The sequence below is a fragment of the Pelobates fuscus genome, chromosome 6 (assembly GCF_036172605.1).
Source record: "Pelobates fuscus isolate aPelFus1 chromosome 6, aPelFus1.pri, whole genome shotgun sequence".
Classification (NCBI taxonomy): Eukaryota; Metazoa; Chordata; class Amphibia; order Anura; family Pelobatidae; genus Pelobates; species Pelobates fuscus.
Window position 1 is genome coordinate 251,793,489 of NC_086322.1, and position 16,694 is coordinate 251,810,182.

At 42.4% G+C, this 16,694-nt stretch overlaps 1 protein-coding gene across 1 annotated transcript in view; it reads left to right on the top strand.

The window, feature by feature from the left end:
* The window catches only part of RETREG3 (reticulophagy regulator family member 3), a 31,165-nt gene that overhangs the window by 3,156 nt on the left and 11,315 nt on the right, over positions 1-16,694 (top strand). Inside the window, exons 2-4 of the mRNA XM_063458936.1 lie at positions 13,667-13,773; positions 14,520-14,550; positions 16,567-16,693. Coding sequence (XP_063315006.1) covers positions 13,667-13,773; positions 14,520-14,550; positions 16,567-16,693 — 265 coding nt within the window. The remainder of the gene's footprint in view (positions 1-13,666; positions 13,774-14,519; positions 14,551-16,566; position 16,694) is intronic.

The following is a 16,694-nucleotide window of genomic DNA, read 5'->3' on the forward strand; positions in this document are numbered from 1 at the left end:
ATTTCCAGATGTCCAGGCTTGATCTTCAACTGCAACATTCTTTTTCCAAAGTATCTTTTGACAAACATATTGAAGGGGGGGGGGGGGGGGAGGCTTGGTTTAGCCTAGCTAACCGATGTATTAAAGAGACCTATTCATCAGACTGGTTTTCTTGCAATTTTTGTCTCCTCATACTTCCTATACTATTATATATTGTATACAAGTCTTGTGAATCATTGTTAGTTGTTAAAGATGTTGCAGCATAAGGCACTGTATTGCTTATATTTAGCTTTAACGTTGTTGAGTAAAAAGAGTAAACATTATTTTTGGGCATACAAAATGGCCTCATGTCCTCGCCTATATTAAATTCTCACGTTCAAATTCTTTAGCTTTAGTTGGTGCAAAACTGCGAGTGATGTATCTGATCTGTTTTATTTGTGTGTGTGTTTATGTATGGATAAAGTCTCACTCTGCTGCGCTCCTACAGTTTGACTCTCTCCTCTGCAAAAGAAAACTACTTCATTACACTTATGTTCACACTCTCCCACGAACCCAAACGCCTATTTCACACTTTTAACTCTCTTCTTCGCCCTGTTGCAAATCCTCATTCAAACTTGACTGCCACAAACTTTGCAACTCACTTCACTGAGAAGATTTCTACAATCAGGGTAGAGATCTATTTCTCTCCTTCCCCTACCAATACTTTCCCCAAACCCACTCCCTCCACTGTTCTATGCCCATTAGCACCTGATACTGCAGAAGAGGTCTCTGCTTTGCTCCGGTCCTCCCTCCCCACCACCAATTCCCTTGACCATATTCTCTTGTATCTCATCTGCACTCTGTCTCCTCTTGCTCTGCCTCTTACTATAACATTCAATCTCTCCTTCTCCTCTGGCATATTTCCTTCACCCTTCAAACATGCAACTGTAACCCTGATTATGAAAGCCCAACCTTGACCTTAAGAACCCATCTAACTACATCCCTATCTCGCTGCTGCGTTTGCCTCCAGATTTTTGAGAGAGTTGTGTATCTGAGACTGACAGACATCCTTGAATCCAACTCTCTGCTTGACCCACTCCAGTATAGAGTCCACACTCGTCACTCTGTCGAAGCGGCTGTGAACATATCCGGTGATTTAATCGCTGCTAAATCTTGTGGTCACTATTTGATTCTAATTCTTCTTGACCTTTCTGTTGCTTTTGACACCGTTGATCATCAACAGCTTCTTCTCTTCCTCTATATCTCGGTCCTCTCGGTCTTTGAGATACTGCTCCTCCACCTCAGTGTTTTTGTTTTTTTTATCTCTGGCTCTTCTCGCCAACCTCTCTGTTGGTGTTCCCCAAGGTTCTGTCTTGGTCCCCTGCTGTTCTTGATCTAGACTGTCTCCCTTGACTTCCAATATAATTTCTATGCAGATGACACACAAGTCTATCTGTCCTCTCTTGATCTCTCGACGCCCCTCTTGAACGGCTTCCTGTGGAACTCCCTTCCCTTCTCCGTCAGACTCTCACCCAGTCTTAATTTCTTTAAAAAAAAAATACAAAAAATTTTATTCACTTTTTCAGGAAAGCATATCAATTAAACTAATAACCGCTTTCCCTTCCCGCACCCTGATTCCTCTCTTGCAACTATCATAAAAATAAAATAAAAATAAAAAACAAAGCACTAAGCCCTTAGTGAATCTAGATTTCTACCTTCTTGGTTCACTATACCCCACTGCCTCTTCCTGTGCGTCCAACTTGTCTGGTCACATAGACTTGTTTGTTAGTCCACCCATTGTACAGCGCTGCGGAATTTTTTAGCTTTATAAGTAATAATATATATATATATATATATATATATATATATATATTGTGTGTGTAAAAAAAAAAAAAAAAAACATAACATTTGTATCTTGTAATACTTTTTTTTTATTGGACTACCGTATTTTTCGCTCCATAAGACGCACTTTTTCCCCCTCAAAAGTGAGGGGAAATGTCTGTGCGTCTTATGGAGCGAATGTGAAGCTTTACTTACCTGTCTTGTAGCGTGGGCCGGCAGCACAGCGCGCACCGCGGTACAGGAACTTCAATTTCATGTTCCGGTTTCCGGCGGGACTGAAAGGAAGTGTGCACTCAGTGTGCGCACTTCCTTTCAGTCCCGCCGGAAACCGGAACCTGAAATTGAAGTTCCAGTACCGCGGTGCGCGCTGTAAGGCCAGCCCACGCTACAAGACAGGTAAGTAATTATGGAACAAGGGGAGGAGGACAGTATGGGAGAGGAGAGAAGACTATGGGAGAGAGGAGAAGACGAGGAGGGGGAGAAGACGAGGAGGGGGAGAAGACTATGGGAGAGGAGGGGGAGAAGACTATGGGAGAGGAGGGGGAGAAGACTATGGGAGAGGAGGGGGAGAAGACTATGGGAGAGGAGGGGGAGAAGACTATGGGAGAGGAGGGGGAGAAGACTATGGGAGAGGAGGGGGAGAAGACTATGGGAGAGGAGGGGGAGAAGACTATGGGAGAGGAGGGGGAGAAGACTATATGGGAGAGGAGGGGGAGAAGACTATATGGGAGAGGAGGGGGAGAAGACTATATGGGAGAGGAGGGGGAGAAGACTATATGGGAGAGGGGGGGGGAGAAGACTATATGGGAGGGGGGGGGGAGAAGACTATATGGGAGGGGGGGGGGAGAAGACTATATGGGAGGGGGGGGGGGAGAAGACTATATGGGGGGGGGAGAAGACTATATGGGAGAGGGGGGGGAGAAGACTATATGGGAGAGGGGGGGGGAGAAGACTATATGGGAGAGGGGGGGGGAGAAGACTATATGGGAGAGGGGGGGGGAGAAGACTATATGGGAGAGGGGGGGGGAGAAGACTATATGGGAGAGGGGGGGGGAGAAGACTATATGGGAGAGGGGGGGGGAGAAGACTATATGGGGGGGGGGAGAAGACTATATGGGAGAGGGGGGGGAGAAGACTATATGGGAGAGGGGGGGGAGAAGACTATATGGGAGAGGGGGGGAGAAGACTATATGGGAGAGGGGGGGGAGAAGACTATATGGGAGAGGGGGGGGGAGAAGACTATATGGGAGAGGGGGGGGAGAAGACTATATGGGAGAGGGGGGGGAGAAGACTATATGGGAGAGGGGGGGGAGAAGACTATATGGGAGAGGGGGGGGGAGAAGACTATATGGGAGAGGGGGGGGGAGAAGACTATATGGGAGAGGGGGGGGGAGAAGACTATATGGGAGAGGGGGGGGGAGAAGACTATATGGGAGAGGGGGGGGGAGAAGACTATATGGGAGAGGGGGGGGGAGAAGACTATATGGGAGAGGGGGGGGGAGAAGACTATATGGGAGAGGGGGGGGAGAAGACTATATGGGAGAGGGGGGGGAGAAGACTATATGGGAGAGGGGGGGGAGAAGACTATATGGGAGAGGGGGGGGGGAGAAGACTATATGGGAGAGGGGGGGGGGAGAAGACTATATGGGAGAGGGGGGGGGGAGAAGACTATATGGGAGAGGGGGGGGGGGAGAAGACTATATGGGAGAGGGGGGGGGGAGAAGACTATATGGGAGAGGGGGGGGAGAAGACTATATGGGAGAGGGGGGGGGGAGAAGACTATATGGGAGAGGGGGGGGGAGAAGACTATATGGGAGAGGGGGGGGGGAGAAGACTATATGGGAGAGGGGGGGGGGAGAAGACTATATGGGAGAGGGGGGGGGAGAAGACTATATGGGAGAGGGGGGGGGAGAAGACTATATGGGAGAGGGGGGGGGGAGAAGACTATATGGGAGAGAGGAGAACACTATGGGACAGGGGAGAAAAAAAAATATTCTGAACAAACTGTCCCATAGTAAGAAACACTATGGGACAGTTTGTTCAGAATCTTTTTTTTTTTTCTGGGTTTCTTCCTCTAAAAACTAGGTGCGTCTAATGGTGTGGTGCGTCTTATGGAGCGAAAAATACGGTAACAGAACTTTTTAATGACAAGCTTTCAGGAGAACCTCCCTTTCTCAAGTCTAAAGCATTTTTGAGCAAGACGACACAGAATTCAAAGATGAGTTGTGATACAAGAGGTTAAAGCGTGATGAGTGCACTTAACCCACAGGTTTGATAGAAAATAGACACCATTCTTGCAGAGGGTTGTAAATATCTTGGGTGGAGAGAGAGGGGGGAAAAAACAAGCAAATACTAGTGCAGAAGATGGTGCTAGAAGGGGGGAGTGAAAATAAAGACATAATAATTATATTAAGAATGCATGAATTCCCATCCAAGAGTTACAGGGTATGCATGAAGGCCTATATCCAGCTTACACATACTCACACACATGTACATATACACAAGTAGGGTATACACACTACACAAGTACATACAACAATATAAATATAAATACAACCAAATGCTGAAATATATGTACACCTACACATACATAGACCCATATATATGTATACATACATGCATGTATAGAAACACTTTATACATACACACACACAAATATATATATATTATATTATATATATATATATACCCATACACATATACATACATGCACATGGACTCATACACAAATATAAATGCACAGTCACATATATAAACATACATGCATAAGAGTATGGGAAAGCATAGGTCTACACATAGTACTTTGTATATTGCTAGAATAAACATATTGGAATGCATTTTAAAATGTTGATAAATTACAACAGTAAGATAATGCTGGGGGAGTGTTCATGTAAAGTGTTTCTTAGTGGGACAGGAAACCCAAATCAATATTTAGTCCTCTATTCTTGCTGTTAAACAATTTGATCATTCTGGCTTCAAAAGTTTTTCTTTCTTGGGTATTTTTTAAAAACCCCCTTTCAGTACTTTGATTTTTAGGTCCTTCATTGAGTGGCCAGGCTGGGTAAAGTGGTGTCCCACAGGAGTGCAGTACAATCCTTCTTTGTGGTGTTTAATGGAGTGTCTGTGCATTTTCTTTCTGCCATTTAATTGCTGGGTGGCTTCCCCTATGTAGCATTCTAGGTGACATTTGGTGCATTGAATCATGTACCACATTGCTGGATGTGTACGAGTATGAACCTTTAATGCTGTAGGTTTCATTGTTCCTTAGTACTAGGATGGGGAACCTTCGGCTCTCCAGATGTTTTGGACTACACCTCCCATGATGATTTGCCAGCATTATGTGTGTAAGAGCATTATGGGGGATGTAGTCCACAACATCTGGAGAGCCGAAGGTTGCCTATCCCTGCTTTAGTAGCATGTTGTGTATGCAAGGGGCAGATGTGGGCAATGTTTTTACGGTGGAATTGATGATTAGGCAATAGACGGGATTTGAGATGTGAAGGTGAGGCCAGAATCAAAGACCAAGGCAGCGTGCTTGGAAGGACAGGCTGATGTAAATACAATCAACATGCAGGGACAAGGGGATAAGTATTACGAGGTGGTAAAATAAGCCCAATTTTAGAAAGATTGGAAGCGGAAGGACATCTAATCAGAGACACACCAGTGACACATTGTAGGTCAGCGGACGAGAGATCAGAGGAGGTGTTTATCTGGTTGTCATTGGCCAACAGGTGTTCGCAGAATCCAAAAGAATAATACATTTGCCAAGAGAGACAGTATAAAGAGAAAACAGAATTGGGACCAAGGGACTCCAACCATGACAGAATGAGGGGACTCCAACCATGACAGAATGAGGGGAGAAGGTGTTACTAGAAGGAGACATTGAAGGACTGTTGGGAGAGGTGAGATGAGTACCACAAAAGGATAGTAACACAAAGGCTAATGGTGGGAGAGTGTGATCAGCAGTTTCAAAGGCAGCAGAAAGATTTAGAAAATTAGTATGTAAGTAGGCATTAGTGGCCTTTGGATTTAGCCGCAATTAGATTATTAGTTACTTTAATCAGAGCAGTCTCAGTAGAATGAAGGGGGCTGACGACAGATTGAAGAGGGTCGAGGAGGGAGTTTTAGTATTGAGAGCAATGATTTGTTCTTTGCATAAGTGAAATTGGTGTGATTTTATTATTTAATGTTGGAGAATAGAACACATGGCTGATAGGCGAATGTATTCTGCATGCCATCATATCGGACTTTGACATCTTTATTATCAACCTTTGCACACGTCATGTGATTATTAAATGTGGTAAATAATTTCCCTTTAATGTATGAAATAATAATGTAGGTTTGTGACACCAAATATGCCATTACTTCTTTATATAGATTGCACAAGGAACACACAATTATTTGCATTTTAAACCTAGCAACATGTGCTGTATGTTTAAAAAGTATTTCCACAATCTTAGAAATGTGTATTGTATGGTTTTGTATTTCTGTGGTCTGTTGTCTACAATGACCACTGAATGAAATGCGAAAACGTTCATGTTCACAGACCCTCCAGAAGCTGTGTCAGGCTAAATGAACACTACATTGTTAGGAATATGCATTTGCATTCCTAACACTATAGTACCCTAATCACCGTTTTACGTGACCAGGCCCCCATTGCCAGGTTTAGGAAGGTGGTTTTACTTTCTTTTTCTCTCACAGCACTTATCTCTGGTGTTCCACACCTTTATGGCTGAAATGATCTCTGCCAATCCAATTCTTCAGAGGCTAGTGTGCTTGCGCTGCAAAATGCTGTGCCAATAAGATGGTGTCTCAGAGAGGCAGGTTAACCCTACACCAATGTTTTCAGCTGCAGGATTGGTGGGGCAGAGCACCCAGACTACTTCACTGAGATGAAGTGGTCTCTGTGCCTGTAGTGTTTCTTTTAACCCAAGATTCTCCACAATCTGTCCCTCCAGATCTGGAAGGATAGAGTTTGGAGAACCTTGCTTAACACCAGCAATCGTCAGGGCCTCCCCCCTTACCTTTATTGAAAAAGACACGCACCATAACAATTTGTTTATTGCGTAGATGATGATGCTAGATATCACTTGTGCCTTTATATTTGCACACAATTCCCCTCCTCCTCCCCAGGTCAAAGAGGACAAAGCCACAGTTACTCGTTTGATCATACAAAATTATATTTTCACTACTTTTTCTTATTATTTGCTGCATATTGTTTTAGGAACCAACCGTTATGGGTTTATAGAGGTAGCTTATTAACATTTTGTAAACTATATAAAGTTATGAATACAGACAGGAATGTCTCTGAAAAAGCTAGCTGTAAAGCAATCAGGATGTGCAGACTCTGGGGGATCTATAATGTTTCACATGATTGCACTGGTGTGTTTTACTTCTGCTGATGCAGAATTTTTACATGTGGAGTTAGTTGGTAATGATGTTTAGAAGCGATGCCTCAAGCACTGCATCAGTACTGTAAGATTGTTGCCATACCGATTGACATGACTCTTTCCCAGAAATCACTGCAACAGTATTTGCTCTTCCATTTAGCAGACAGTGAAAGTCAATTGCTTTTAAAATGTTTACCTTTGAAATCATTTTAATATTTAAATAGACTCCTTCCCATATTGAAAATCCATGTGAGAGGGTTGGTGTGTGTGTGTAGAGTGTCTTATTCTTCTCTCATTAAGGGGGTCATGCTCTCCACAAAACATAGGTATAACGAACTAGATTATGCCAGCAAAACTGTCAAGTGTGCATTAAGTCATACTTACCTGAAGATTCTTCATTAATCGAACAAGATGGCATCGTGAAATGGATGACAGCACCTGCAGCCTTATGTCACACTGCTTGCACTCGTTTCTTGCCAAGAATGTTGACTCAGTGTTAGAATATGTGAAAAAACTTCATATACACTTGTTACCTCTTTACTGATATCAGTGTATGTGTATTAAGGCCAGAGTAGCCAAATTGACTCTTCCAGCTGGAATTTTTTCAGTTTGGCTATTTTGACCTCTTTGAAATCATCTTGAATTCTCACTTTAGTGAATAACCCTGTATGTTAACACACACACAAAAAAAGAGCGAAACCATACTATTAGTATATGATAGGATCCTTTGTCCATATACATGCTCTTTGGATCAGAGTGTGTTTGATAGTTGGTCACTCTGGTCTTCCCTGATTCAGTGCAGGGAGTGAAGCAGGGAATATCATGGAGACTGTCAGTTTGCGAACACTATCTGACCCAAGGTACATGTGTATGGCGTAAAGAAACAATTCACTGTCCAAATAGCAAAAACAATAAAAATCACTATCTAGTAGATATACATGCATATAGTCACTGGAGGTATATCTTGAGAAAATTAGCAAAAGCTCCAGTTCTTATGAACTGCAGACTTGGCAAGCCCTTTTCTCTTCACAGGGAAGTAACCACTTAGAGGACTCTCATTAGCTCAGGGGATTTCATTATAAAAGTGCCTTTGAAATGGGATTCTCCTAACGCATAAAAAAATGGGTGTGGAGTGGTCCTTTAAAGAAACACTCCTCTGCCAATATTGTGGGGAGGGGAGACTAAAAATAACTGTTTAGTAGATACACACCAGTATATGCATGCATTTTCATGTATTTTTTCATTGGGGGTATTTCTTAAAACAGTTTGCAAAAGCTACAGTTTGTACATTCCTTTTTTTTTTCCCTGAAGAGACTTATATTCTCTTCATGGGGAAATACCCAATCAGAGGCTTCTTACTGAAAAGCCTCTAAAGGGCTCACTCTGTGGACAAGCGACATCCTGATGTGAGGTCTGGACGCTGGTCTGAGGTATGCATGGGGGAAGTTCGAGGTGCCCTCAAGTAGAGCGTACCTGTCCCTTCTATTAATTCAGGGGTGCTAATGGAAGCAGTAAGAATACTCCCCTGTCTGTTTGATGGGGGGAGGGGGGTAATAATTTATTTAGAAAATAAATGGCTAATAATAATAAAAATCGGCACTTTCATAAAGTGTCATTATTATAGAATACACCTCACCCATGAAGTGCTTTATGGGTGTGGAGTGGTCCTTTAAGGATTCTGTCATACACTAAAGGTAGTGATGAGTTTGTTTTTTTTTGTTGTTTTTTTTTAAGTGAAGTATATTTCAAAAGTTGATGAAAGGATTATTTATTTTATTAAAAATATATTTCCCTAGAGCTAAACACTTTCTAACTGCTGCTGGAACAATTCTACAGCTACTGACTTTTTTTTTCTATTTTTCTCCCTTCTGACAGTTCTGACACATGTTTAAATCTCTTATTACCTTCTCCTTAACACTGTAGGCAACATTGATTAGCTAGGTCTCTGACGCAATTTGGAATGCTTTTGAGAACATTGGATGCTAGATGCATTTTAATTTTTATATATATATATATATATCATAAAAAACAGTTACACCTAACTACCTGCATGTGTCCTGTCTGTTGATAAATTATATGTATTATTATTATTATTATTATTATTATTATTATTGATATAGCGCCAACTAATTCCACAGCGCTTTACAATATTATGAAAGGGGGAAATTTTACAATAAATGAGACATTTACGCAATGACACCGGAACAATTGGTAGAAGAGGATCCTGCTCAAACAAGCTTACAGTCTAGAGGAGGTGAGGTACAAAAACATAATAGGGCAGCAAGGGTGACAGCCACCAAACAAGGTGGGAAAATGGCAGAGCTGGAGGTGAGATTGGAGTGTGACTATTCAGGAGAGGTAGAGACAGATATGGTTAAGTATAGATGGGTTACTCGGGGGGTGAGGGGGGGCATAAGAATTTCTGAACTTTGTGTTTTGAGGAACTTCTTAAACAATTGAAGACTAGGGGAGAGTCTTTTGGGGGTAGGCAGGCTGTTCCAAAGGAAGGGAGCCGCTCACGAGAAGTCCTGCAAGTGCAAGTTAGCAGTAAGGGTGCGAGCAGCAGACAGGTGAAGGTCACCGGCAGAGCGGAGAGACCGAGAAGGGGCATATCTATGAATCAGTGAAGAAATGTAACAGAGGCTAGAGTTGTTTAAATCTTTAGGGTTAGTATTTTGAATTGACACCTATAGGACACAGGAAACCAGTGTAAAGTTCAACAGAAGGACGTGGTATGGGAGGAGCGACAGGTGAGAGTATCTAACCACCCTGTTATTTTACACCAGGTTTTCATTGGTCGGAGGTGCAAAAGATGCCAAAAAGAGACTAGTAGTATGTTCCACATTTGAGCGACTACCCAAGAGTACAACCTTTTAGAGCAAGGGTTCCCAAACCAAGTCCTAAAGTACCCCCTACCAGGCCAGGATTTTTCTTTCTAAAAACACCTTGGACACAAATCCCTAAATTTCAGAGTGTTAAGGGGTACTTGAGGACTGGGTTGGAAACCACTGTTTTAGAGGAAGTTCACAAAGGTCCCCTTCCTCCCATTATCTGCTCTTACACCATATCCAAAATCCAAGTTAAAGTCTATAATATTGCACCTCCTGTTTCGGTCTTTTTTTCCCCTTAACATTGCAATCGGAGTTGGCCCTTGTGACGGACTACCTGGTACCCCAACTATGTGTACCTACGCCAAGCATGCTTCCTAGATATCACCTGGATGCCTGTAAGGGCTTCAGCCCCCAACTGCCTCAGCTTGGCTGGGGTCTCTCCATAGCTTCCTTCCCTGGAACAGGGTCCTGGGTACAGCCCCAAGTGATTATGCTCTCCTGCGGAGGGTATAGCTGTATAGTTTGTCCACCCAAACACTAGTCGAGAACTGCTTTATTCAGGCAAGGCACACAGAATTTATACGCAGACCCCCAGCATTAGGTCTCCATTGTATTTCACATAACCCCGCCCAGGCGTCTCTATGTCCAGGAGATAATTGAGTTGATAACCAGTGTTTTTACTCACCTTTTTTCCTGCTTGTCTCTCCGCTGCTGGCTCCACTTCCATGGCTGAGTTAATAAATCTTGACGATCTCAGCCAATCCAATGCTTCTCCCCCCCTTATAGGAAAGCATTGAGAGACTATTGTGCATGCGTGGCAAAACACACCAATCAACATCTCCTCATAGAGATGCATTGAATCAACGCATCCCTGTGGGCATCATTCAGTGCCTCCATGCAGAGCATGGAGACACTGAATGTAGGTGGTGTACATTGTGCAACACTTGGCCAGAAAGTGCCTCTAGAGGCCGCCTGAGTGACTGAAACTAGAGGTGTTACTAGGCAGCAATGTAAACATTGTCTTTTGTCTGAAAATACAGTGTTTAAATTGACAAACGTGCACAGACAAGTCCCTTTAAGAATTGGATGTTTGACAGTGGAAAACCTGGCTCCTAACTTTTTTAGCTGGCTCCTATATTCGAAGCAAATTTGTCAAGCCTTGGCCTAGATAAAATAAAAAAATAAAAAAACAGGCCAGCTTAATATAATTGTTCTGGTGAGTATAGTCGGTCCCTACAAGCCTTTTGCTGTAAACACTGCCTTAGAAAAGGCAGTGTTTATATTGCTGCCTAGGGACACTTCCAGTGGCAGTCACTCAGAACGGCACTGACGTGGCTTTCTCACATGTTTTGAGATTTGTGAGCCTCTTCAGCCCCTGAGGTGACCGGCTGCCTGAGATTGTAGGCGAGCAGCCGGCTCACGCAGGGCTGAGGTGGGCAGGCATGCGGACGTCCAGCTCATTGAGTGCTGATGGATGGAGGCAGGCAGCTGCATGAGCGCGGTGGCGAGGGAGGGAGCTGTAATCTCCCTGCTCTGCTCCCTCGCGCGCCTTCCAATAATGCCGGGCGCCGGAATGTGATGTAATTCTGGCACAGCATCACTAAACAGCGCTTTAGGGAGCAGAGAGATACCAGCAGCCCCACTGGACCCCATGGAAAGCTGATCCACTCCAGTTCTCTCAAAGGTAGGTGTGTGTGTGTGTGTGAGACAAATCATTCAAAGGGTCTGTGTCTGTCAGTGAATGTTTAGGTGACCTTCCCCCCCCTCCAATCACAGGGAAAGGTGTTTTTACTCACCCTTTTCCCAAGCTCAGCTGGTGACGCCACGGCTGGCCCCACCTCCATGGCTGAGATCATCAATCTTGACGATCTTAGCCAATCAAATGCTTCCCCATAGAAAAACATTGGGAGACTATTGCACATGCGTGGCAAAACGCCATGCTGCGCAATCAACTTCTCATAGAGATGCATTAAGTCAATGCATCCCTATTGCACCAGGTCGCTATGGCGACTAGAAATTTCGCCCTGGCGCCTGGGATTTGTCAGCCCTTTACTGACCGTGCAAACAATGGGTCCGGCCGGCTCATGGAGCATTGTAGCTGGCCAGCCGCCCGCCCTGAGAAGCATGGAGGCAGTAGCTCGGGCAGCTACAAGGGAGCAGTAATCTACCTGCTGCTTCCTCCTGCTATATAGTGGAGCCAGGATATGACATCATTCTGGCCCCGGCATCACTACAGACAGTGCGAGTGAGCAGAGAGGAGTTGCAGGTAGATTACTGCTCCCTCGCATGCAGAATGAGAGAGCAGCCTCACTGGACCCCAGGCAAAGATCCACTCAGCTCTCCCAAAGGTAGGCAAGCTGGGTGGATTAAAATTAAAAATATAAATTTGTGACAGCGTGAGAAAATTTTTCTGTGACTGTGTGTGTCAGTGTATGTTTGCCTCTGTCAGTGTGTGTGTGTGTGTGTGTGTGTGTATGTCTGTCAGTGTGTGCCTGTCAGATTGTGTGTGTATCCCTTGAAGAATTGTATTTTTGACGTTGAAAATTCTGGCTCCTAGATTTCATGCGAATTTAACGAGCCCTGTCATATGCACCATCTATAGGCAAAGAAAGTAAATTACACGCTAATATTTTTCTTGTATACTTTTAAACTCTGACCATCTTATTAATTGTATAATTAAACTATATACAGCAAAATACAGTACAAAAAAATTTATAATTTGGTATCAAACAGGACTATGTGTTCACTTGAGCTGCCTCCTTCATGGTTTAAGAAACAGGCTGTCTTACCCAGAGTCAGATTATTCTCACGAAGAAGCCTCTGTGCTCTTGCCACAGGCACGGCTTTCCAATGCTTCTAAGTTGGGAAAAGCACATGTGCTCTAGCCCAGCGTGCCTCTTACTTCCGTTAGCTCTGTGGCAAAGTAGCTGTAGTAGTGTCACGCTCAGACATGCTGCACAACGTTCAGAATAAACTCTGGTCTTATCTGCAAAGAAAGTACGTAGGGGGATGCAAGGGTGCTTAAGTAGAGTACGCCTGCCACTTCCGTTGGCTCAGGCGAGCTAATGGAAGCTGGAAGAAACCTCCCTGACTGTTTAACAACCAGGGTGTATTTCATTGTTTATGAAAGCATTGATTTCTCATAAAAATTGGTACTTTATAAAGTGCCTTTTTAATGGGATACTCCTTTATGGGTGTGGAGTGGTCCTTAAGTATTTAAGCCTCTCTTCTCGAACTAACATGTTACTTACTTTTTGTGGGTGTGGGATAAAACTTATGGACACCGTGCACATGAATATGAATTATGTTGCCTTTTACAAGAATCTGCGTTCGTGTCAATATGTTCATATCACCTTTTAATTTTCCGGAAAAATCACGAGATATTTTTCTACAATATGTAAAAATTTTAAATGGTTAATATATTGTATTTAAAACTGGCATGCAATATGTCTGAATAAAAAAAAAAAAAAGGGCCATGTAAGGGGTGGGGGGGGGGGGAGAGACATACCTATGTGAAAATATAAAGTTAAAGGTCAACTTTAATTTCATACATATTATACCGTTATTCCTGCATGTAGCAGTCTGTAGTAGATCTCCATTTTAGAACAATACATTGATTTTAAAAGTACACAATTTCTTCTTCAGGTTTTTTGCCCTGACCTCTCTTCGAATATTATTTCTGGTTGCATTTGGATTGATGATTATCATTTGTGTGGACCAGTGGAAGAACAAAATATGGCCTGAACTTGGAGGTAAGAGTCTAGAGAAGAATGCATGTATAGTGCAAAGTTTGATAATTACTTTGTCATTTAAAGGGACGCTGTAGGCGCTAACTGCTTCATCCAATTGAAGTGGTTATAATGTCTAGAGTTCCATGGCAGTATACTTCCATTCAGCATTAAACTGTTTTAATGCTAAACAGGAGTTCCTAGTAACTCATCCCCTCTTTTCTGCTTGGGCTAATTAGGATGCATTAACCTAAGCAGCCATGGGTGGCTGTGATTGGTTGGTTGAGTGTGTTAGCTGACCACACTCAGCCTGTCACAGTGCCATTGCAGGTATGAATCGGTACGGCTACAAGGAAATGTGTAATCTATGCCTTAGCAGGGTGCCGCTGTGCATCCTTCCAATCTCAAAGGAAATTCTGAAGGGTGTTACGGAGAGAGTAACTCATTAACATTGTGTACGTGCAACTAGATGACATGCTGGTGTGTTTGGCTGCAGATAAACCAATAGGGACTCCTTTAGTTTAAATAAGCAGAACTGAGCTGTTCTGAATGTGCGCTAAATTACTCAGTCGCAAATATCCCGGGGTTGCTGAAAATAGTGCTTTAACAAAAATAAGCATGTTGAATAACATAATGCATTGCCTCATGTTACATGTATGATTCTAGGAGATATTTCCCAGTGTCCTTCTAATCGCTAATAGAGTAAAATATTGCAAAAAAAATGTTTTTCTTTCATAATCCACTGACTCTTCACTTTTTCATCCCTTTAGCTGCAAGACCCAATGAGCTGGATAATGAAAGGTAAAAAAAAATCTGTACAGTTCATCTTGAAGTGTGATCTACTGCTTGGCATCTTTGCTGCCAGAGATGTTTAAAATCCATTTCGGGAAAAAAAACATTGCTGGTAGAGCTTTTTTCTTTGTCTTATTTGCTGTTTTTGGTTAGCTAAAGAGTTAGATATTCACTAAAAAGTCTGATTGGCCCCATGTTGTATGGAGCAAACCATTCCATTTTGACATCTGTCTGAATTTTGCATAGAAGACTCAGCCTGAATCAACACTGAAATCTAGGCCTGGATTTAGATTGGTTTAAAACCGTTGACGCTATGAGGGTTATTAATGTCCAGAGATTGCTAGGCAGCCAACAACATTAAAAAGGTAAAAAGAAATAAACAAGCCTATGGGGATCAATAAGACCCTCATATTAAGGTAAGGGAGGTTTTAAACTTTCTTATTCCCACACCCGCCATCTGGTAGGTAGGGGCACAATGATAAATAATTAAAATGAATGACTAGACACCCAGACACCAAGATTTTTACAAATCTGTCTGTTTTTTATTTTATTTTTTAAATATATTTTGAAGCATTGCATTGCATAGTAAGTAGTTTAATTTGTCATTTTTGTATTTTTGTGTCTGAAAATAAGATGTACAAAAAAAGACTTCTGATGCCAAGTATATATTTTGACATGTCATGATTACCTTTTATTCCAGAAGTTTGGTCCTTAAGGGGTTACATTTATATTAATAGGGCTAAATGGTAGGTAGGGGTAATTTAATTTAAAGGGTGGCTATAGGCTTTGGGAACCCTGGCCCCCTCCCTAGGTCCACTCCCTTCCGTGAAAGAGATGGACAGTGACTTGACCATCCATCATTATTTAAAATCCTCAACCTGATGACCACTGGTGGGGAAGTTCTTTGTCATTGCCTTGCCCCCCGTGTTATTGTACAGAAGCATTCTCCATGGGATGGGGCATTTTATAATATCTGGCCAACAATGGCTGACCTCTTGCTAGTTTTTGATCAGGGCTGGTGGAAGCTTAAGGATGTTAAAAACCTCCTTTATAGTAACATGGAGGTCATTATTGACAAACATAGCCCCATAGGCTTTTTAAAATGTATTTATTTATTTATATATATTTTTTTATGTGGCGACTGGCTAACAAGTATTGGCTAGCCGCCAAAAGTTAACCCTTAAATAGTTAATAGTTAACCCTTAAATAGTTATTAAATAAGCAAATAGTTATTCAAATAGTTATTTACTTGCAAAAAGCAATTGATCAACAGCAAAAACAAATGTGTGAAAGGCTGAACTTGATGGACACATGTCTCTTTTAAGCTATGTAACAATAATTTTCAAATGTGCCTCCTGCCGAATACATTCTTTAAAAAAAAAAAAAAAAAACCTGAGATTTGCATCCGTGGCGATTGCTGCAATTCCAGTCAGAACAAATTCCAACTGAATTTGGCATAAGTAGATATGAGAATTGCCATTCCAGTTGTACTTCTGCCATTTTCACTGAATTTTGTGCATTTGGACAAAATCCGGCGTTTAGTTAATAACCCTGTTAATATGGTCTTATATCTGAACAAAACTAGCCTCCATACTGTTTTTGCTTGTCATATTCACAATAGTAAAAAAAATAGTCCAAAGCATTACTACGTATGATAAAGTTACTTTTGTCCAGCTGGGACAACATGAATTGGCTGGACTATTCTAAACCCAGTACTCTAAGCCAATCAGTGTTCTCTAGGTTGGGCACAAGAAGAATTGATTTATATCAAACTTAAACCGTTTGATATTAAAATGAGGATGGCACCAGGGGAGTCTATGAAACCTAATCACTACAGCTTGCTTTTGTGGTGCAAATGTGGATAACCGTACTCTTACTGGATTTTTACTTGTTTATAAAAAAATAAATTAACTAAGGTGTTTCCTACCACAATATACCTTATGTGTATTGGCCTGATTCAAACAGACAGTGGATGCACCTACAGGTGTTTTCTTTGATTTTTTTTTTTCCAAATGTTTCTTACAGCTGGGGCTTTGTACACCCAAGACTGCTCAGTGTCCCAGAGTTGTGTCATTATGCTGCTGAAGCCTGGGTTACCTTTATTAGCTTTCTTCATAACCTCCTCTTCTTCAAGACTGAAAACCCTGGCAAGG